We start from the raw sequence: 22,200 nt of genomic DNA on the forward strand, positions 1-22,200 counted from the left end.
TTGGGGTAATACTTGAAAGCATTATTCAGTGGTCAAACATTGTATATTCCATTACTATGCAGGTATAGGGCTGGTACAAGGCTAGGAGCTGACTGTTCCTTATTCTAGAACAGTGTTTCTCAAACTCAGCAACATTAAGCAAAATTAAGACTACAACGCTCAGAATTCCCATACCCAGTGGGTTGGGAGAATTCTGGGAGCTGAAGTTCATACATCTTAATGTTGTTGAAGAATGTTCTAGAAATAAAGAATACTACATGATTTGGTCTCTGTTCTAGGAATGTTGATGCCCATTTCACATGTCTGCTCAGGTGTATCCCTTTCATCCCATTGTTAATATATATTTGACTCCCCCCAACCCAGTCTTAAATCCTTACCGACAATGAAAAGCATCTCCACTACAATGTCACTGACTATGGTGCTGCGGGCAGCTGTCAAGCTGTCCTCGGCGTCAGTGAAGCAGACATTGTAGGGAACAGTTACTGCCACATAGAAAGTAGCCAGGAGGATGAGCCAGTCCCACAGGGCTTTGAAGATGCTATAGTGAAGAAGGATGAAGCGTGACTTCTGCACATAGGCCACTTTGTACTCTGGCACTGAGGGCTTGTTTTCAAAGACATCCTGAAAAGGACAAGAGAGGAAATGCAATTTCAGCTATCATCATCATCATCATCTCCTGAGAAGCCTCCGGGGTGGGGGCGGGCTGTCTTACAATAGGCACTAGGCTGAAATCAGCACTTTTTGCAGGGAAGACATCTTCCTAATCCTGCTGAAAAATAGCCCCTGGGAATGGCATTGTGTAATAATGTCATTCTCTGGAGTGGCTGGGGCCAGCTCTGCTTAATAAGATTTTGTGTGAGGGAAAATAGGAGAGAAAAGAGGAGGAATAGAAGGACAGGGCAGTATATAAAACAAAAGGACCCCCCCCACACACACACACACATTGTAGAATGAGGTTACCTAGTCTTCAGCCTCAGCATTCCTAAACATAGTTTTGGAAAGCTTGGGAACAGCAGCCAGAGTTCCTGCAGAAGCTGTACCAAACTGTAATTTCTATTGTATGAAAAAGTCAAAACAATGTGATGCATAGAATATAATCCTATTGTCTTTTGTGAGTTTTATGTAATATAATTTAAATGAATTAACTTTAGTTTTTGTCTTGGATGTGTCCACTTCTTTGTCTTGTCACCATTTCTTTTGTCATTAACATGCTACTCAAAGGGGGAGTAAAATGTAGCCTTCACTATGAAAAGTGTCATACCACATTAGAATGATTCCTCCCAAAATCTCTGAATTCTCTTCCTTTTATAGTGGCATGAGTGTTTGTGAGTCAATAGGCTTACAATTGGTGGAGACACGAAGGTGGTTCATGACTCATATTACTAATTCATATATAGTAAGTTCTTCCTATGTTTCAAGAAAAACTGCTAAAGTAATAAACAATTTTTTTTAAACTAGACATATGCACAACTCAGAATATGAAATTATTATGAAACAAAATGTGAAATTATTAAAATCAGAAAAAAGTTAAAACATTTTGAGTATCTCAGGAAACAAAGCACTTGACATTAGTCCCTGACTTCCTCATTTTTCATTTCAGATGGGATAGCAATCCATGCTGATTGCTACTGACCAGCTACTTGGTGAAAGATTGACAAAAGACCCCATCAGGAAAAAAAACAGAATAAAAATCTCAGGCAGCTCTAATTGAAATAGCACTTCATTCTTATTCTGAATTCACAGATCTAACACGTAGGACAAAGAACTATTTTTTCATATTTTTTTTCTATTAGCAATTAGTTATTACCTCCCATTACGGCCAAGGAAGAGGCAAAACTCAGTCCAAACAAGCACTGAAAGGTTTTTCAAAAATTATCACGCTGATTTGATGAACATAGATGAGCACAATATATACACTCTGAATAAGTTCCAGTGTTCTGTTGATGTAGATTTTTCAGAAGATTTTTAAAATGAGGATTCATTTCATCTATTAAATCCTAAAGCTAGACATCAGCAGGGCACACAAGAGCATGAACAGAGAGAACACACAACCTCAGCAAAACAACTCACCAACATTTTACTGACAATCTTCATACAGCTTCTAAGCACTGCCAGCACCTATGTTTGAAGCACAGAAATTCTCACACCTGCACACAACTTTGCATTTACATGCTTTTTTTTACAGGCAAATATACTCACAGTATGCATATTTGCAAGTACATGCAAATACACTTCCATAAAGTTCAACTTCCCCATAGCAATTAGGAAAAAAAGTCTCTTAGTTTCCAGGCAAACAGGAATGGCATGAAAAAATTAAAGCAGTTTTCTCTTCTGTGGTCTGCTGGTCAGAGCATTCCTGCTGTGCTGGATGTGGTACCTATGATGTGCATCCTTTCTGACTTAACTGAATTAGCGAGTAAGCCAAGCAACAACAACACTGGACATGTGCAAAAGCAAGAGTGGTAGTGGCTGAATTCTACTGCAACCTAGCATGGTTCAGAAACCAACAGAAAGACATCTAGATGAGCCCCATGAGGTCTTCATCCAGAGGGAGCATGATATAGATGCTCCTAAAAAGACTGGTAGAGATATATCTAAGCAAATCACATGAAGCCTCCTCCCTCTCCTATGCATCTCTCAGATGACACGAGCCATTGTTCAAATAAGCTAACAACTGGCTGTGAGTTTAACCCAAGTTAGTGTGTGTCTGCCTGTGCTTTGGAGGTGGATAAAAAAGACCAGCTCTCAGAAGTAAGTCAAGAAAGCCCACCAATGGGAGTTTCATCTTAAGGAAGTCAAATTCCTTCACCATTTCAGCTTAATAAATCATAGAGTGTCATTGCCTGCCTTGAAGAAAACTTTACACCTTGCATTATTGATTCGTAAACAATGTGATACATTAATGCCAAGTCTGATTACTCAAAACAGGAATGGGTCTATCATTTGGCTTTTCTTGGTTCATTTAGACAGGACAGGACAGTTTATAATGTGAAGACTTAAGGAGACACATATACGTGTACCTTGCTGAGTCATCTATGACCATTTGTTGCTCAAGTGGTCACATGACAGCTCATTGGGTCAGAGGAAGTAGGTTTCAGGACAGATGGAATCCAATTTATCTGGTCTAGCATTTCCCTTCACTTCATTTTCCACTGAAAATACTCAGCAGTCTAGCCCTGAATTTACCATTTAGCAAAATAACTGCTTGCTTAGGCCACCAAAGGAAGGGGGCACCACAGAGTCCCATCCCCCCCCCCCCGCTCTGATGCCTTTAATTCTTTTGCTGCAACAACTGACTTTAGTCTAAGTGTTTATAATTGTCATTATTTGCTGTGTTAACTTTAATTTGCATTGTTTTCTTCGGCATGGTGAGCATCTAAAGTTTAAAAGCTTAGTTTGAAGGTGTTTTAGGTATCATATTGGTTTCTCTCTTATGATATGAAAAGTTGCTTCTATCAAGAGTTACCATTGCTGATATGTGCCCTAGGACATCAGTTGAACTTAGACTGACCCTGCAGTATTGATATGAGATTTATCTATAAGAGTGCTTTGTGATACCCTTCATGTCTTGAAAGACCTTGAAAATGAAAAATCCCAAACCAGGTTGTTCTGATAAACAGGTGTTCTGTATAAGCAACATTGCAGAAGACAATAAAACAGAAGTTAAGAGTACATTGCACTCTGTTGTCTCTTTTCAAAAATAAGACATTCAAAGCAGTTGATACATCATGTTTTGGACATCCCAATTAAAAATAATGAGCGAGAATCCACATCAAAGCAGATCAGTTTAACTTTCTGTGCAGTCTGACTGAACAAGATACATTTAATTCTAAACTGAGAAAGGAATTAAGATCCAACTCCTGAGTTGAAGCACTGTTGCCAACGAATCTGAATTTTTCTAAAGCTTGGAATATTAAATATTAATAGAAGTGCATAAGATTCCTTAATAGTGACCCAGCATGCCAATTTCCTCTGTTGTTTAAGGAAATCACTGATGAATGGTCCAGAGTATTTAGAACAGAGTTTTTTTTTCTTTAAAAAAGAAGGAACCATTTATAGAAAATGCAATATATTTGCCCACACCTAGCTGGAAAGAGATGAGTGAGTGTCTGCAATAAAGAAATAAAAGACTAGAAATAGTCTGAGAATTACAAATAACATTTTGCTCTGGAAATCTATACCTTCTAAGTGTATTTAGCTGCTTCCTCTCTAGGAAATTTGATGGAGGCAGTATATTTCTTACTAGTGAGGAGAGTATATTATCTGTCTCTTTATTGTTCAGCTTGTATATATACGGTATGTAAATAAAGTCAAATATAATAAGCTATTTAGGCCGCCAGAGAGCTCTCTTCTTACAAAAGGAACAAAGGAAATGAGACATTCTGGAAAATTTAAATATTTTTAACTGCATATGTAATATTTTTCTCTCATACACTTTTTGTCCCTTCTATCTTTTTCTCTTAATTTCTCAATTTCTTGCAATAAATTTTTAAACAAGGAAAAAGAAAATGCAGTGGGTTATATGAGTTTGAAGTACTATAGTTGCAGGTTACCATAACTCATCAAAATCTAGTCACTGGCCATCACTCATCTATGATAAGAAGGAAAACAAGGAGGGAGAAAAAAAGGAAGGTATAAATACCAAGAGGTTACTTCCATAGTAATAATGTTCAGCATTTCTTTTTTGTGTAGCTGCCAATCATCTCACATTACAACAAGCATCTGAATATGTCTCATATATGAAAATCAGAAGGAAACAGGATGTTCTCCTCCTACTTTTTCTACTACCACTCTAATACTTTGGAGGCCACTTTCTTTTTCAATATTCTCTTCCAAAACTCTTCAACGTGTGAAAACATGTGCACATCCCCTCACTGTGGATGAGGATCAGGACATCCCCTGCCCCAGAGCAAAGGCAAGCCACCATTATCAGCTTAGTATAAGTAAACACAGATTTTCTCATGGCAGAGAAGGGAGTTACCCAGCTTGTAGCTGGAATAGATATCTGCCTGCGCAGCTGCTTAGGCAGTTCTTCAACTAACTCTCCTCCCTCCCAACATCCAAGCACCACCACACTTCCCTCAAACAGATCAAAGCCTTTTAATCTGTCCTGGTCTCAGATCAGGAGGGAGCAGCTGTCAAGGACTTCTGAGTAGGAAATGAGAAAAGCAAAAATCTGGATTGTTAGGTGCACAGGATGGTTTTCTAGCAGCTACCAGAATCTACCCCAGAACATCCAGATGTATCTGGATGCACCCCAATTACATGGCCAGGTAGCATGTCCATTTCTCTACATGTAACTTAGAAACAAGCAAGACCACCTCCATTCTGCACAACAAACTCTGCTGAAAACAAGAAACAAGCTGCAGAAAGGAAGCTGAAAAATGCTGACTTTGCAATTTGCAGAAGACTTTTAAGAGGAATCCCTATGAAGCTCCCTTTAATATTGAGACAATGAATTGCTTTAGCTGTACACGTTTCAGATAAAATGCTAGCAGAGGGTAAAACACTTTTACAAAGTGAGTCTTACTGCTATTAACCACATAACAGACCTTGTGGTCACCTCGGTTTATATCTCTCAATTCATATCTCTTTGGAGATAGTATGGGAGTGGCCTTACATTAAAAGCTGTTAAGTCTTTAAAGAGAATTGCCCTCCCCATCAAAATATTCTCTGTGCCAGATGATCTATAGTGCTAAACAGAGACTGCAAGCTGTACTCTCATGAGCATCAAAATCTGCAAGATGGCAAGTGGTATGTTGTGAACAAAGTCCTGTATATTCAGCACATTCATGAAAATGGTGGGGCTTGGATTGCAATGCCAAACATGCCATCCTGCAGATTTTTGATACCCACTGTTCCACAGACACTGCACTATCCTGGAATGTCCTCTCATTTTGGCAGTGGGTGATTCTAAAGAGTTGAACCACAAAGTCCACAAAGAAATTTTGGATATATGCTAATGGAAAAACTATGTGACTATCATCATAACTATAGTTGAAAAAGCTTAATTCTCTCCCTTGCCCAGAAATAAGGGGTAAGAATGTAGGGGATATCTTTACACTGTTTATCTTCATCTCTGTCCCTTCCTTCTTGTTGAACTGCCTGGTGAGATGGTGCAAAGCATTCCGCCCTTGTTTCCTGGCCACCCACAAGTGGGAGCTCCTTGCCTTCTTGCAGTGATACTTTTCTGAAAAAAAAAAGAGTAAGACTAGAATCATGGTACCAATTATCAGACAGGAAGAGCTTGTATGTGGTGGTTCTTTCAACTTAGCCATTCTAACTTGCTTCCCTTTTCAACCAGAGCTATCATTGTTGTTTGCCCTCACTACCTCATTCTAAAATGCTGATTTCAGAATTTTATCTGTCTGTCTGTCTTGTATCTCCTGACCAGCTCTTCCTATTACTGAGAATTTCTATCAAGTGATTTGTGAAGGGTTCACACAGCTGCTAGCCCTAGGGCATCTTTCTAAGTGAAAGAAACAATTCAGGAAAGAGGATTATCATACAAGTTTTCTCAATAATTATCAATAGTTAAACTAGAACTAGATCATCTTCTCAAAAAGAGATGGCTGAGAAAGAACATTTATTTTATGTATTACATACATATTACGTATGAGCTAATTACCATGTTTTTCATAGCAGAACTCTAAATGCAAACATAAGATAAATGTGACTACTATGTCTATTAAACCCAATGTATTATTGAAAATAGGTATCTTCCTTGAAACTATTTTAGTTAATCCACCCTTGTTGATAAGGACCTGTATGCTGATTACTGATGGCTTTACTTCTTCCTCTGATATAGGGACTTCTTTGATTTAATCTAATCAAATATTTGTTTGGCTAGCATATTCTAATGGAGTTTCAGTAAAAAAAAACACCTGTTAACTCAGTTGGCTTTCCAAATTGTTCTTCTGACTAGCCAATCAAAATATATATTCTGAATCTAGAATTTCCACTATTGCTTTCACTGGGGAGATGTGTATAGTTCTGAACACTTAAGAATTTCAGTCTGGGAATATTTTTAGAAATGTGTACTTTAATGAAGCCTTTAACAGCAGTTTCATGCCTTTTTGTTTAGTTGCAAAATAACAGGGAAATCAGATTAAATGATTTACCAGTAAGCATTTGCAAAGGTTGCATGGACTGAAAACAGGCTGATTATTTCATTATATATTAATTCAGCCCCCTGCTCCTTGAGCCTGTTGTTTTTCCTCCAAACATCCTCACCTTCCCTTTTTTCACTGAGATGATTCTTTCCGTGACTCTTGGTAATATCTTTGAAGGAGAAGAGGAAAAGGACCACCTCGCTTTTCTCATTCTTGATAGGGACAATGTCCAGCAGGCACCAAAAGGCTGTTCCTAAACCAAAGAGGAAAAGAAAAAAAATGATCTCATGCAATCATCTGTCTTCAAGGGTCTTTGTCCAGTCCACCAGATCTGACAAAGCAGGCACACGCCAGATCCCCTCTGATAAATATTGTCATCTTGCAGGGCTGAGGAAGCATGCCTTCTCTGTTATGGTGCCTACCCTATAGAACAGGGATTCCCTCTCAAATTCAGAGGCCTGAACTCTCTTCGACTTCCAGAAAGCAATTAATATTTGACTTCTGCTTCAGGAAGTAGAGTCAGGAGGAGGTTAAGGGAATCTGATATAGACTTGATTGTGAAATTGCAGTACCTTATAGGACCATGGTTTTTCTTCCAAATGTTGGATTTGTTTTTCTTTTGGAAACTGATTTGACAATATCAATTCCCATCTTATATGCTAAATATTGCGCTGAATTGTGATTACTCAAAGCAATCTTTAGTATATAAGATGGGCATCCATATCCATACTTCTGAATTTAAAAATATTGTAGTTGCAACTGATCTTATTTCAAACACTGGAAAATAATCCAGTAGATAAATAGACACAATAACAATGATGCATCTTTTTCTTTTAAGCATTTTTATTAAACCAGTGGTCAGGTCTTTTTTTAACATCTATACATATATAATTTTTATTAATGAGTTTTAAAAACAAAGATTAAAAACATACATGAGAAGAGCTGGTTGCAGAGGTATATGGCTCACTCATTTACAATTATTAGAAAGATTTAAAGTAGATGAAAGAATTTATAGATTTGAATATTGTAAGACTGAGTTTGAAATAAAATTGTGTAAATATTAAGAATATGTAATTGCTAAAATCTGCAACAGAAGAAGAAGTGCAAGAATATATAATAAAGTAGGCTACAATGTTTGGTTATAATATACAAATGGAACAATAGGAAAAGGATTTAAATTTACACTGTGTTATAATCGTAAAGAGAGTTTATATAAAATGATGTACCATTGGTCTGTGTCATCAGTAAAAATGTCTAGAATGTATAAAGGCACTTCAAATTTACACTGGAATTTTGCTGTTGTACATGGTAACTGCAGTTTGATTACTTCATGCACAAAGAAAGATTCAACATTATGCACAATAGAAGAATGGTTGTTAAAGATGATAGAACTTGTTGAGCTAAATCAACTTTTTAATCAAAGACAATGCTATATCTGTGTTTATAGCTAATTGGACATTTTGGATAAATCAGAAAAAAATGAACTTATGATTTATGACTTTGATAGAACAGATTATAGAAAAAAGATGTGTGTTGTGGCAATAGAGTAAGAGCTAAAATTATAATTGTACTTATAGCTGCTGCTGCAAAAAAATTGAAAACTATTTCTTTGATTCTTTTTTCTTTCTTGTTTCTATTTTTCTTTTTTCCTTTCTTGAATTTTTAGCTTTCTTTTTTATTTCTTTAATTTCTCCCTTTTCCTTGCTTTGTTTTATTTTGTTAGTTTTTAAGAGAGGGAGAGGGGGAGAGGGAGAGGCTTAGGTCTCTGGAAACTTGTAGCTACTTGGAAATCTAGTTGGAATCAATCTTTTAGCTGCCGTTAAAGGTCTGTTTTATAGGCATTTGATGACCTCCTAAAATATACATTACAGAATAATGGCTGCCAATAAAACTGAATCTCTGTCTGCCTTTCCAGATGTTTTTTTGTCTGTAATTCCTTTCAAACCCAGCCAACACTCTAATGACAATGGATTATGGAAGCTGTAGTTAAAACATCTGGAGAGGAGCATCCTGCTGATCATTTGCATATATCCTTCAACTCCAAATATAGCACAGAGGTGAAATAATCATTGCTTTTGGCACCGGGATGGATTAAGAACAGCCACACTGAGAATTCATTTCAGAGGTTTGCAAAGCCCAAGCTGCTTAGTGGCTTTGTCATTTAAGAAGCCACAAAACGCATCATCTCAAATTGCCTCTAAAGAACATGGGTATCCTGGGTTCACGTTGGAACACTGTTTTAGCATTCCACTGGAAATACTTCCAGATTGCTTCCTACTGTTGTGGGGAAAACCAATTAATTGTGCATTCTGCAGTGCTCTATTATACTCCAGGACACTGTGTATTCTTCAATTTAAATAATCCACTTAGAGCATCTCTCCAATTCTGTCATCTAAAAGGATTTAGGTTCTACAGAAGCCTCCCAATATCACCGTCACCAGGGATTTGTCTTCTGGCTTGCATTCCCAGGCTCACACATGGAAGCTCCCATAAGCATTAATCAGAAAGCTGATCTTTAATGGGATGTTCCAGAGGTGGGCAATGGTTATGGAGCTCCTGAAGGCAAGCTTGTGATCTAATGCAGCCTCAGTGGGAAAGGGAGGAAATTAAATTTTAAAATCCACCAAAAGAAAAAGAAAAGTTCTGGAAACCTTACTTCCACCTCCAATTTTGGCAATCTATGTTCTGGTTTGGATGCACTGTGGTTTCCTTGACAATCCATCTTTTATGGCAAGCCACATTAAATTGCTCTGCCCTTCAGTGTTTACAAATCATTTCCCTATCCATCTTCCCTCCCATTCTACAGTTCTACAACTTGTATAGATTGGATTACTAAAACGTTCTTCTTTTTATTTTTTAATCTCTGGCAGGTTACCAGCAAAAACAGTATATGGGCTTTCAGGCAGACTTACAGAGTAGAAACTTTCCCTTTAAAATGTGAAGGCTAATGTTCTGAATATCCTCAAGCAGGTAACCACTAACTATTTCTGCAGTTACAAAATTCATACAAAACAACATGCTGGGCTCTTATTTTACATATAGTAAATAAGGAATTCTGCACCTCTGGATTCATGGCAAATGTGTAGGATATATCAGATAAAGCTTTGACCTGAGTGCCCTCAGGTTTTGTCCTGAAACCTGCTGTTGTCATATCCTCTGGAGTCACATTCTGAAGGAGAAGAAAGTCACATGAAAGGGCTTTCCCAAAACTCACCGCCCTTCTTGTAGAAGCAGACTTCTGTCTGGTATTCCTGCTTTCCTTCCAACACTTTCTCAATGCGTTGCAGAACTGCCTCACTGGTCTCACTGCCATATAGGAAACGGCAGCTGCAGTTTTTCTGCATGACTTCTGTTCGTGCAAAACCAGTAAGGTCACAGAATCCATCTGAGCAATAGACAATGGGGAAGCCACGATGTACTTGAGCGTTGGCCAGAAGAAAGTTGCTATCTGTGAAAGGCACAGAAGAAAGAATTTGACCCTGAATTAATATGTCAACTTGCAAATAGCTGAGATATCAAATGTTAGTAGTAATTTCAGTCCTAGATTGTTTCATGGAATGCTTTCTTCCAACAGGAAGATACCTAAGGAACCCCATTTCCCAAACCCACCGCCAGTATTGACTAGGTAAAGAGTGCACATCCTATCATCAATATATCATTTCTGATGTTATTGTTTCAAAAGCCACAAAATGTTTGTGATGAGAGGAGATGAAAGACATTTATGGGTGCATGAAAGTGCCATAGGCAACTGCACCAAATGTTTTAAGACTGCCTTTTAGAGGTGTTCTCCAGTTGAGGTCAACTTTCTTAATCCCTACCCTATACTGTACTTCTGTAGGGCAAAGCATTAGAAAAGTCTATCTTAAGAACTGCTTCCAGCCATATATTTCATTAAAGCATGTAAAAAAAATCCCACCTCTTTGAGCACAAATCAGTGACCTTTACCAAGGGCTTCCACGGAGAAGAGGCAAAGAAATCAAGAGGGTGGCCACTAAAGACTGATCCCTTTTTTAAAATATGCACCACAAGTTTAAAAAGTGGGGGCAAGGCTTCAGTTGTGTTGTTTCAGCCACTATCTTGACTTTTTGTCCCCCTGCAGATCCCCTTGATTTTTTTTATTGTCCCCTACTTTCGCAAATGTATAATTAAAAAACCTATTTTTTCCCAACACACAAGGCCAGGTTCTCATCCCATCTTTGCTCTTCAGTTCCTCCCTGGATAATACAATGGGGACACAGACTAAATAATATTTGCCAAGTATTGAGACTCACTGCAATTCTGTATCAGAAAGCTACATGTATGATGTGGCAACATCATCCCACATTTCATTAGAGACCCTTTTCCCACTGAGTTCCGCATTTTTAAGGTCAGAATGAAGGAAAGTCTCTGCTGCTATTTCTTTCTTTCTCATGGAATTAGAATTCAGTCCTGTTTTTGTTGTGTCACCTGCTTAGTGGTACTCCCAGCTTAGAGAGTCTCCTCTGTGCTGGTTGGTCTCTAGAGGGCTTTTGAAAGCTGACTAAATCTTTTTTGTTTACGTTGGACATTTTGTCTCTCTGCTACTTGATGATGTTGAGGCTTTGCACTAGTACACAGAACATTGTCAATGCCAGCTGTAGCTGTTTCTTGAAAAATGGCCCTATAATCAGTGATGGGCAGCTGATATTTCCTAAAAGCCTTATAATTATACTTCAACAAGACATTGTGGAAATTAACAAGGTTGCTATTGCATGGTGTTTAGAATTTTAGTCTGTAGAAGTGATATTATAGAAATTAGTCCTGACAAAGTACTTCAGAATGTCAACCAGTTCAGGGCTTCTGGTCTTGACAGCCTTATTTAGCAAAGAAAAGAAACCACAGGGAAAGATTGTTGGGAGTTTGGGAGTATGATGTCACCAGAACAGAGATAATACCCAGTGCAATTTCTCTCCAAGGAAAAGCTTTAACATATCGCAAAGGCCACTGGTCTTGATAAAAACTGGTGTTATTACTCTTGTAAGTTTCAGCTTGCATTCTATAATATGCTTTGATGGTTTAACAGACATGTTTTGCTACCAAAATGAAACAGGGCAGCAGACCTTTAATAGTATTAATGGCAGCCCAGTGGCATGGAGATAGATAATCAAATAAGGGATCTATCTATAACTATGACAGTTCTCTCCTTCTGGGGAAATAGCAATTAAAGAAGGGATCATCATTCTCTGGAATGCTCATAATGGACTGTTTTTTATTTTCAGGGTGACTTCCGATCCTCACCCAGGAAATCTGCTTTACACACATACACAAACAAACAAACAAACCAGTCCAAGGGTACATCCTCCCAGGCCTGCCCTGATGTAAGTGTCTTTGAATGTCATGGCTAGACTGTGAAATTCATGGTGTTATTGGGAGAAGGGCATTCCCAAGATGAAACTGTATATTCTTTTACTTCAAAAATTATCCAGCCAGCCTGCTATATTTTTGCCCCTACCTGTTCATTCTACTGATTGAAGTGCAAAGCTCTATCCTGATTATCAGTAAACTGAAAGTTTCATTAACAAACTGTAAATAGTCAATGTGATTAGCTCTCCCCTGGATTGTGTGAAAAACTCCCCTGCACTATGAATAAAAATGTAACTGCTTCTAGGTTTGCCAAAATTCAAAATATCCAGAAAGCTCAGAAGTGGGAATAGAAAACTGATGTCTTTCCCAATATTTCCACCCAATATGGCCAACAGCACGGTTGGTGGAAGTAAAGTATTGAACACAGAAAACACTGCCAAAAAACATTTTATTTTTAATATTTAGTGTATAGTACTAAATCATAGCCCCAAATTTAGCGGCACATTGCATTACTAAAATCTAGAAGCACGAGGAAGAGCAAGTTTCAGAAGCCAAGAACAGACATGCTTCACTCTCCAATGCTCTAATGCTTAGTAGTGGTACAATAGAATAGATCTGTTCTATCACCATTATACTAGAATTAAAGTAGAACCAGAGTCCAGCCCTGTATTCTGTCTTCTATGCTAGTCTCATAATATGGGGCAAGGAACACCCATAAGAAGGCCAGGATGTATTCCATGCACATTTTCAGCTTTTGCACATTTCCTCCCCACAAAGGGCTTGGAAATGTATTTGAAACGATGGGCATAACCTCCCAACTGAGCAGAACTCAGATTTATGATTTTTCTTCTGCATTGGTTTCCCTCCCCATTCTACGTTAACCCAGTTGGAGTTTTACTCAAGGTCATCTCAGGTCAGGGCTTGGATTAACTTGAGAGGGGCCAAGTGTTTCTGTGTGTCTGTCAAAACATAGTTTGCATCTGTAGCTAAGTCTAGTATTTGGCTTCCAGACTGCAGGATTAGGGGATGCTTAAATGGTTCCGTATTAAAATATCCACTCTCCATGGTCCTGAATATCTTGCTTCCATTCTCTCGCTCTTTTGCTCTCTCTCCACATTGAAAGACTAGCTTCCTGTGTAAGTACAAGAACTGCAGCCCATAAGCTTTGCTTTCAAGAGAATCCTAATGAACTTTTTGGCTAAATAACTAACACTGAAGTTCTCCCAATAGTGTAGAAATATTTTTGGGGATCAAAAAATTATTTTACCATGACTGTTCTAATTCTTTTTTTCCAATTGCATTTTCAGCTGTAATAATGAACTAGGATACAAATAAGGAACTAGCAGCTGTTCAGTTTCGTCTGAGGCATGAGATATCACTGCCAGTCCTTAAAACAGTAACTTCCACACAGTTAAATAATGTTTTATGCTTCAGATTTGTAGAATTGATAATAGACTTGTAAGTAGTTAAGGCACAAGTTTTTTCCTTTATATTTTATAACCTTGTAACAAATGAAAGCACAGAAAGCTCCTTAGAGTTCACCTATAGGTGAAAACTGAATGGAAGCATAAGGTTGAGAAATAGGATGGATGAGAAATAAGATAGATGAAATTATAGGATGGATGAATTTATAAGTGAAATATCTTCATTTTAGTTGGCCTTAGTTAGATTTAGGCATCAAATTCTATAATAGAGCACAGAGACCAATAATGTTTGGAATACAGGGTGTTATGTTTCAGGAAATGGGGAAAAAGCCCCAGATCAACTAACTCGATCTTATCTAATAGAGAAATGTTCACCAGTGAAATGAAAATAATGGAACTTTGGGGAAAACTGCCCATATCATCTTGGTATCCATTATTTCATGAAAATACAGAGATATAGAACTATAGATATCTGATTTAACAATAACACATGTGAAAACAGTGGCCTCAGCAGGGCAAAAAAGGCAGAATGTCAAAAGCAGCACTGCCACAAAAACTCTGTCCTTGTGTATATGCAGTGTGACATAACACACATGTACAAAAGGAGTGGAGCATGATGACAGCAGAAAGCTTCTGCAGAAGCCCTTGTACGAAAGTTTGTGATCTTGATGATCACAAACTCAACTTCAGTGTTTCTCAACCTCAGGAACTTTTTAGATGTGTGGGTTTCAACTACCAGAATTCCTCAGCTAGGAAGGGATAGCTGGGGAATTCTGGGAATTGAGGTCCACACATTTTAAAGTTGCTGAGATTGAAAACTCTACACGAGCAGCGTAGAACATGAGACAGCTGTCAAAAAAGGAAAGTAGAATCTTTAGGTTGCTTTATGATAACTCAGAAGCTAGTTTTTGATTTATTGGAAATAATCGCACCAAACTGATCTCCACTAGTCAAACCTCACGGGAATATTGTAACACATATTAAAAGGATGTAGACAAACTGAAACATGTTTGGGAGGGGGGAGATCTGTGAGGAACATTTGAAGGACCCGAGTAACTTTTATTGAGAAAACAGAGATTAAAGGGAAACGTGATTTTTCTTCCAACAGAGTATATGAAAGGTATGGGTATTAGTTAAATGTTAAGAAGCAGGTCTTAGTTGAAGAAAAAGATGATAGATTAATGTTAATGTTCTTCAAGCAGAAGCTGGTTTACCATTGGTGATGCTGTTGCTTTGGTCCTTGCCCTAGATCAGTGTTACTGTATTGACCTTGGCAACTTAAAATTTGTGGACATCAACTCCCAGAATTCACTCAGCATGCTGAGAAATTCTGGACTTGAATCCCACAAATCTTCAAGTTGCCAAGGTTGAGAAATACTGCTCCAGATTAAAAAGAATTGGAAGTAAAGATTATGCAGAACCCAGCCAGGTAACAATTATCTACAAGTGAGATAATTATGCTCAGTCTACACAGTTTTACAGCAGTTTCAGTATCTTAGAACAGAGTGTTTTCTAGATATATCTGGAAGGACCATGATTTGAACCAGGAGCATTTTGCATGCAAATTAATATCCTAATGCTAAGTTATTACCTTTTTCAGATAATCTCTCAGCTAGAGGACTTGACCTGCTAAGCTTCAGCAATGGCATCAGAGGGCAGAATGGATGATATTTTGTCATGAAATGCAAACTCTTTGGCCAAATGTATGAGCAATAGTTCCTTTCTCCATGCGTAAACTTTTATGGTTCTGAAATCTTTCCATTCTTTGGGGAATCTGGATGTTTTTGTTTTTATATTTGTTTTTCCAACTTAGATAACTCAGATCTAATATTGTTTTTATTTACATTGCATCTCTTTTTAAGTTCCATATGGTTCTTCTAATGGAAAAAATAAGAAAGAGGGAACTTGCCAAAAACAGGAGTCATATATTTAGATGCCAGACTTCATAACATTGGATAGGTCATGAGGACACAGCATTTCTGTGGATGGAAGATAATCCAACAAAAGCCATTCATGTTGGAGGCAATGAAATTTGTGCATTGAAAATCCTAAGCAATTGAGCCTCAGGATGAATGAATTTCACAGACTCTGTGAAATGAATATTAATCTTTCAATATGCAGCAGCCATGCATGATCCTTGAAAGACCTCCACAATTACAGTGCATTTGAACAGTCAGTTTCTGACATTCATGAATTTCTATTTTAACAATTTTAACAACCATTCCATCATTTTCTGCTTTAACCAAAATGGATAAGTTGGATATAGGAATGAAAAGTCTTACTCTACCTTTACTCTAATATTCATTGAGCCCTTCATTCCTATATCCAACTTATCTATTTTAGTTAAAGCAGAAAATGATGGAATGGTTAAAATTTTAAAATAGAAACTTTCTGTAGTCTAAACAGAAATACAGAATTCCTGTATTTAGGAATTTAGGAGTAACCATATCTCACATATAACCGAGAAACTCTCTCTCCTAATCTTAGATGTATGATGGCAAATATTTTATACATCACCAGCATTACTTTTCATTATTGATTTCTGTGTTCCTAACCATGAAAAGGTATTTGCTTAGATCTGTCTGAGCTTCCATTCCCATACTTCTCTGAACCCATTTTCAAATACAAGAGTCATCTGAAAAATACCAGACATAAAGTGAGTATAATTGGGCACATATACACCTTTTCTTGCACCATAATGCAAGAAGGCACACAAAACCCTTCAAAGTGCATTTAGGAACTGTCCAAGCTGGGAGATCCTTTTTTTTTTTTGCATATTTTTATTTAATATTCTGGCTTTTGTTTGGGAACTCATAATATCTTTTCATAATAACCAAGTCAAATTGAGACAGAGTCACTGACAGAGTCACCTTCCATAGCCAAATTGGATTAGAAATTGTATCTAGCTCCTATTGGAATAGCTCCTATTCCAACAACTTAACCACAACACTATACTTGCTCCCATTCTCTTTAAATAATAAGAATTCAGGTTCTTTTGATAGCCAGAAGAATATGAAAACTAGATAGTGAAGGAACTTACAAAGAGCAACCAATGCTTCATTTATAGTCTTATACAATGAAATATACCAAATATTTGTGGAAAATGCACATTATTATGTGTCCTCAGATTTGCCCGAATTGTACAGGGCATTTTTTTAGCCCTGACCAAACATCTGTGCCCAGTTCTAGGTAAGTGATATAATTAAGATATATATTATCATGACCTGCATGCTGTTCTACAAAATTTAATTATGATACCTCTTTTTCAAGGTAGTTGCACCAGATCATTGTTGGTTTAGTGAAGAACAAAGAGATGGGTTATGATAAAATGCAGAATTTGGAGTTAGGAGTGAGGATATCCAGATACCTTTTCTTAGAGAAGCCATTTCTAAGTTAGTCTCCTTAACAAAATGCTGAATTAGTTTTCATTGATCTTTTTGAAAGCATTTAAATCCTTCCCTTACACCCCACCCAATCCACACCATCAGAATCCTCTTAAGTCAAAATCCTCTAACCACAATATGGCATTTTAGTTGTTTCTTTTAAACCATGCATGATTACTACACCTTTCTTTTCTATTCACATCTTTCTATCTAGGCAAAGCGGGGTGAAAGGAAGGGAAAGAAAAGAGACTAACCTATGCTTAATTTAAATCAATGTCCCAAACTAGGATTTTATGGATATAAAATAAGAAAAGAAAACCATTTATAGCGCATGTAAAATTAAATTTATTTACTAGATCCCACACAAACCTATCAAGAATAACTTTCATGTGACATAGTTTTAATCCTTACATTTTCATACCTTGGTTTTTTAAAAAAATAATAATTTAATTTTAATGTAAACCAGCCTTTGCTGTCAGGGGTTGCCTAATAATTCCTAATAACTAGAAATACAGAGAAATGACTGTGTTAATGCTAATTAATGTGAATAAAAATTAATTTTGCATATAGGCAAAGTGATATTGATTTATACATCACTTTCTTCCTTCAAGCTCACAGGGTGTAATAAGATGGAGGGTTTGTGTCACTGTAAGTTGAGGGTGGGGACACGAAGGGAGGCTCAGCCAATCTCAGTGTATACATGGTTGTACTTTGACAATAAAAGTTCATTCATTCAAAGACTGTGTATGTCCTGGATATGCTACTCTTATTCCACATATCAGCATTTACCTAGCAGTGGAGGTATAATTCTCCAAACCATTTTTAAGGATGGAGTTTTGGTAATTTGTTTCAGTTAAATGAACCTTCATATGCATTGATCTAACTGCACCTTTCCTTGTAAATATGTTCTAGGGTTTGAGTTCAAGTACAATAACCCACTTGAAGTCAATAATTTACCATTTTGCAGGAGAAAAAAGAGGAAAAGTACAGTTACTGGACTGTCTGGAAAATAAAAGCTAGAAATATGAAAACAGAATGAGGAAAAAAAACCTGGAACGCTATTCAACCAGAGCATGCTTTCCACTGCTAATTCCAGAAGTGCTGTTATATAAAGACCTCATACTCATAGTTGCTAAAGACATAGATCTACCATATCTGGGCTACAGAAATATGGACCACCACAAGAATACAGATCTTCCAGTGGTGATCCAGATTTGTAACCCAAATATGTTGGTCTAAAATAAGGACCAACATGTTATTAAGAGATTGAAACTCTAAATTGATTCTAATGGACCAATTCTAACGATCCATTTTAATTATTGTAGTCTGAACTGCACCCCCCCCATAAATAATTTAAAAGTTTATTTTTCATTTTCAGAAAGGTAATCCCTAGACATAGAGATAGAAGATATGGGTGGTCCAAAGAGTTCACTGGCATTTAAACTTAGGTCCCTGAAATTGTAACAGAAGTTGTCAGCATTGTATAATCTAATCAAGCAAGCATACATACACTTAATAGTTCCACTGAGTTTTAAAGTTCTTATTTCCATTCCAACTAAAAGGAAAAAGAAATTTAGTGCACTTATCACCATTAAAAGTATTTTTTCTAAGAAGAAATAGTAATGTCCTGAATCATGGACTGAAAGATTGAGGCTGACATAGGAAACCTTATCTGATAGAAATTGCTTGGATGTAATCATATATAAATAAAATACACTGGGGTTTATTTATACTGTAGTGGAAGTGTAAGCAGTTTCATGACAAAGATCCTATATAACATTTATCATATACCATTTCCTACCTTTAATTCAAGTACCAAGTATTTGTTAATGAGATCCAAGGTTTTGAAATGCATAATCAGCCTTTTAACTAGGATACAACATTTCTGGGAAGTTCCATTAGTTAATTTTTCCTGAAAGCTAGAAACATCTGGTTAGAAATCAAAAGAAAAGGGGTTCACATTTTCATGGACCGATGTTCTATACGGATGGTGTCCCTGATCTATGTATTCTGTGCATCTTCACTTGTTCCACTGAGGATAGGAAAACAGGTACTAAACATTTTTCTCGAGGTGGGGGCATTTTCAAGAACATATGATTTCCATTGGTAGACTTGTTTCCTCACCTGTTCACTCCTGTCAATACTTAATATTAATATCAAGATAGCAGTACTTGATAGAATGAGCATTTGGTCTAATGGTCAAGGCATCGGGCTAGATAGCAGGAAACCATGAGTTCAAATCCTGCATTAGCATGAAAGCCAGCAAGGTGACTTTGGGCCAGTCACTCTCTCTCTCTCTCTCAGCCCAGTCAACTTTGCAGGGTTGTTGTTTATTTATTTATTTATTTTATTATATTTATATACCGCCCTTTCCCGAAGGACTCAGGGCGGTTTACAGGGTGATTAAAACAAAAAATACAAAAGTTAAAAACAATTAAAAAAATTATATCCATTCCTGAACAAATAAAACCCCAGTTAAAATTAAAATTAAAATTCTCAGCCTGGGCCAGAATATGGGGAAACCAGGAGGAGGAAGGTGTTGGATATGTTTATCACCCTGAGTTATTTGTAAAAATGATAAAGGCAGGATATAAATAAATAAAAAATAAAAATGCATCCATCAATGAGAAGGAAGGGAGGAAGGGAGGGAACAGGATCTTTCTATCAATCAACTTTAAAAAAAAAGCAAAGTCCAATCTTTCACTGTTCCATCCATAAACTGGTAACTCCGGCCCAACTACTTCCTTGTTAGTTAAATCCAATGCCCCTTCTGAAATTATATTGTTTGGAGGATCTCCTGATGCATCCATTGTATGGGATTTGCTACATTTTGTTTCAATGGCATTACAGTATTGCAGCCAAAATATTTGGTGGCTTATTGTGGGCTTGGCACCCCCCCCCCCACAATGTAACCTATGTCACAAGGCAAAGGCTGATGATGGTCAGCCTCATTTCCTCCACTCAGCAAAAGAAGCAGGAAATCTTCCTCTATGTAGCAAAACTACTTTACCTTAGTAATGTAAATAAGTGAATAAAATGCCCATCACTATCTGACACATAACATCCCATAAGACTATTAAACTGAAATCTAATAATATCTTACTGCATCCTGATTATGCCATTTTAGCAGGAATTGTGCAGCAATACTATAGTGTGAAATGGGACAGCAGTCAGCTTACTACAGATTTTGATACTCTTAACACACCTAGAAACCCAAAACTAGAGCTTCTAAAAGTTCAAGGAACAAAAGGCTCTTAAGAGTCAAGGAAGATCAACAAGAACAACAACTTGAAAAGTTCTTAAACTAAATGATGTGTACGACTTATGGTCCCTTATTGACAGATTGCCCCTCCCTCTGCAGCTTTGGGCTATTGTTTCACAACCTATGTACCAGGTGCTTTATTAAAAAGAGGTGAATGGGTCCCACCCTCTCCCCCAGAAACTTAGAACCTAACATATTACAATGACAGAGGGGGAAGGGAAAAGAGGGGCAAAATATTTTTAATTGGGGAGAAGAGATCATTTTTCATACCATCATCTATCAGGAAAGAAAAATTACTTTGCACATACTCAGAGGCATTCTCCTACACAGATCCACATTTCCTGGCTTTGAAAAGAGGAGGAGTGGCCTCAGATCAAAATTTTGGGGCAGAATCCCTCACTCCATCCCAGCTTATGCCATTTTGGACTGAATACACAAGGTCCCTTTTTAGAGTGAATTTTGGAGGCTAGCCAGTGGTTTAACTGCTTTATTGAAAGACAGATTCCCACCTCATGGGAGGGGGGGGGAGAAGATTAAAATGTTCCCCCTCCCCTCCCCAAACCAGGCCTGCCTACCATTACTTGGGTCTCCTTTCACACATCTAAACAAGCATAGTTTAAAGGAGAGCGCAGGTAAATAACTCCTAAATGTTTAATGAATGACTACTAAAAATGCCAATCTGAACAGCCAAAGGAAAGAGTTCATCAATTCATCTGAACAGCCAAAATTGGGCCCAGGGAGGAATTTTTCCTACAACTGCTGAGGCGTGTCCGCCCCCGAAAATATCGACCTTTTCCCTGATGGGGGAGGGAGAGTGTGTCTCAGGTTGCCGCTCGGATAAAGACAAAGAGGGTTTATCGGTTCTTTGTTAACTCGGGAGCGGGGAATCGGGGGAGACGGGGAAAGAAAGCGGGACGGGAGGACGCAGGAAGAAACGGCGCGGAGGGCCCGTCATTGTTCCTTTGGTTGGGCACATAACTCGTACCTCCCCCCCCCATCCCAAAAATCTCTTTCCTCTCCGCGTTTAAAGAGACCGGGGGGGGGAATCTTGAGGTGGCCTCTCACCCCCACCTGCCTGTCTCCTTCTCAAGTGGAGTTTTAAGTTTCCAACCAGGAGTAGGGATGGCGCGTCGGCCAGAGAGGGGAGAGAACGCTCTCTGGGTGCGGAGGAAAGCAGGGGAATCCAAATCCAAGAGTTTGCCCCGATCCCTCCAGTGAACTCCGCGAGGGACCAGGGCGGTGCCGCAGAGCTCTTCTGCCCGCCCTCCAAATACAAAACCCTGGCCGACGAACTCTCTTCCCAGCGATGGAGAATTCCAGGGGCCACTTACGTGTCCCGTCGAACCTGTTGGCGATGTTGTCCAGGAAGGTATTCTGTGGGGCTAGCAAGCCTTTCATCACCGGCATCGCGGCGGTGGCACCACCATCGGCGCCTTGCTGCCCCCGCGGGGTCCGCTGGCCAGCGGCGAGAGTCCCAAGAGCAGCCGGACTGAAAGAGCGCAAGATGGGGCGGCGGGTGGCGGAGGGGGGGGGGACGCGCTATGTCCTGACTGGGGCTGGCGCGAGGGGAAATGCGAGGTGAAACAGCTGCCTGGGAGCTCACCGCCTCCCTCCCTCCCCCTCGGCTGTCATTACCCTCTCTGCTAATCCCAGCCGTGCAATTAGCGGACTGGCGCGGACGGCGGGGCTGGGGAGGG

General features: G+C 38.4%; 1 protein-coding gene across 1 annotated transcript in view; it reads right to left on the reverse strand.

Moving 5' to 3' along the window:
- KCNH4 (potassium voltage-gated channel subfamily H member 4) overlaps positions 1 to 21,910 on the reverse strand; it is a gene marked incomplete at both ends in the record, with an annotated part of 83,506 nt that extends 61,596 nt beyond the window's left edge. The window contains 5 exons of the mRNA XM_081346179.1: positions 378 to 621; positions 6,063 to 6,190; positions 7,234 to 7,365; positions 10,327 to 10,560; positions 21,835 to 21,910. Coding sequence (XP_081202305.1) covers positions 378 to 621; positions 6,063 to 6,190; positions 7,234 to 7,365; positions 10,327 to 10,560; positions 21,835 to 21,910 — 814 coding nt within the window. The remainder of the gene's footprint in view (positions 1 to 377; positions 622 to 6,062; positions 6,191 to 7,233; positions 7,366 to 10,326; positions 10,561 to 21,834) is intronic.
- Positions 21,911 to 22,200: the final 290 nt, after the last annotated feature.

This window comes from Vipera berus, assembly GCF_964194415.1.
Source record: "Vipera berus genome assembly, chromosome: Z".
Classification (NCBI taxonomy): Eukaryota; Metazoa; Chordata; class Lepidosauria; order Squamata; family Viperidae; genus Vipera; species Vipera berus.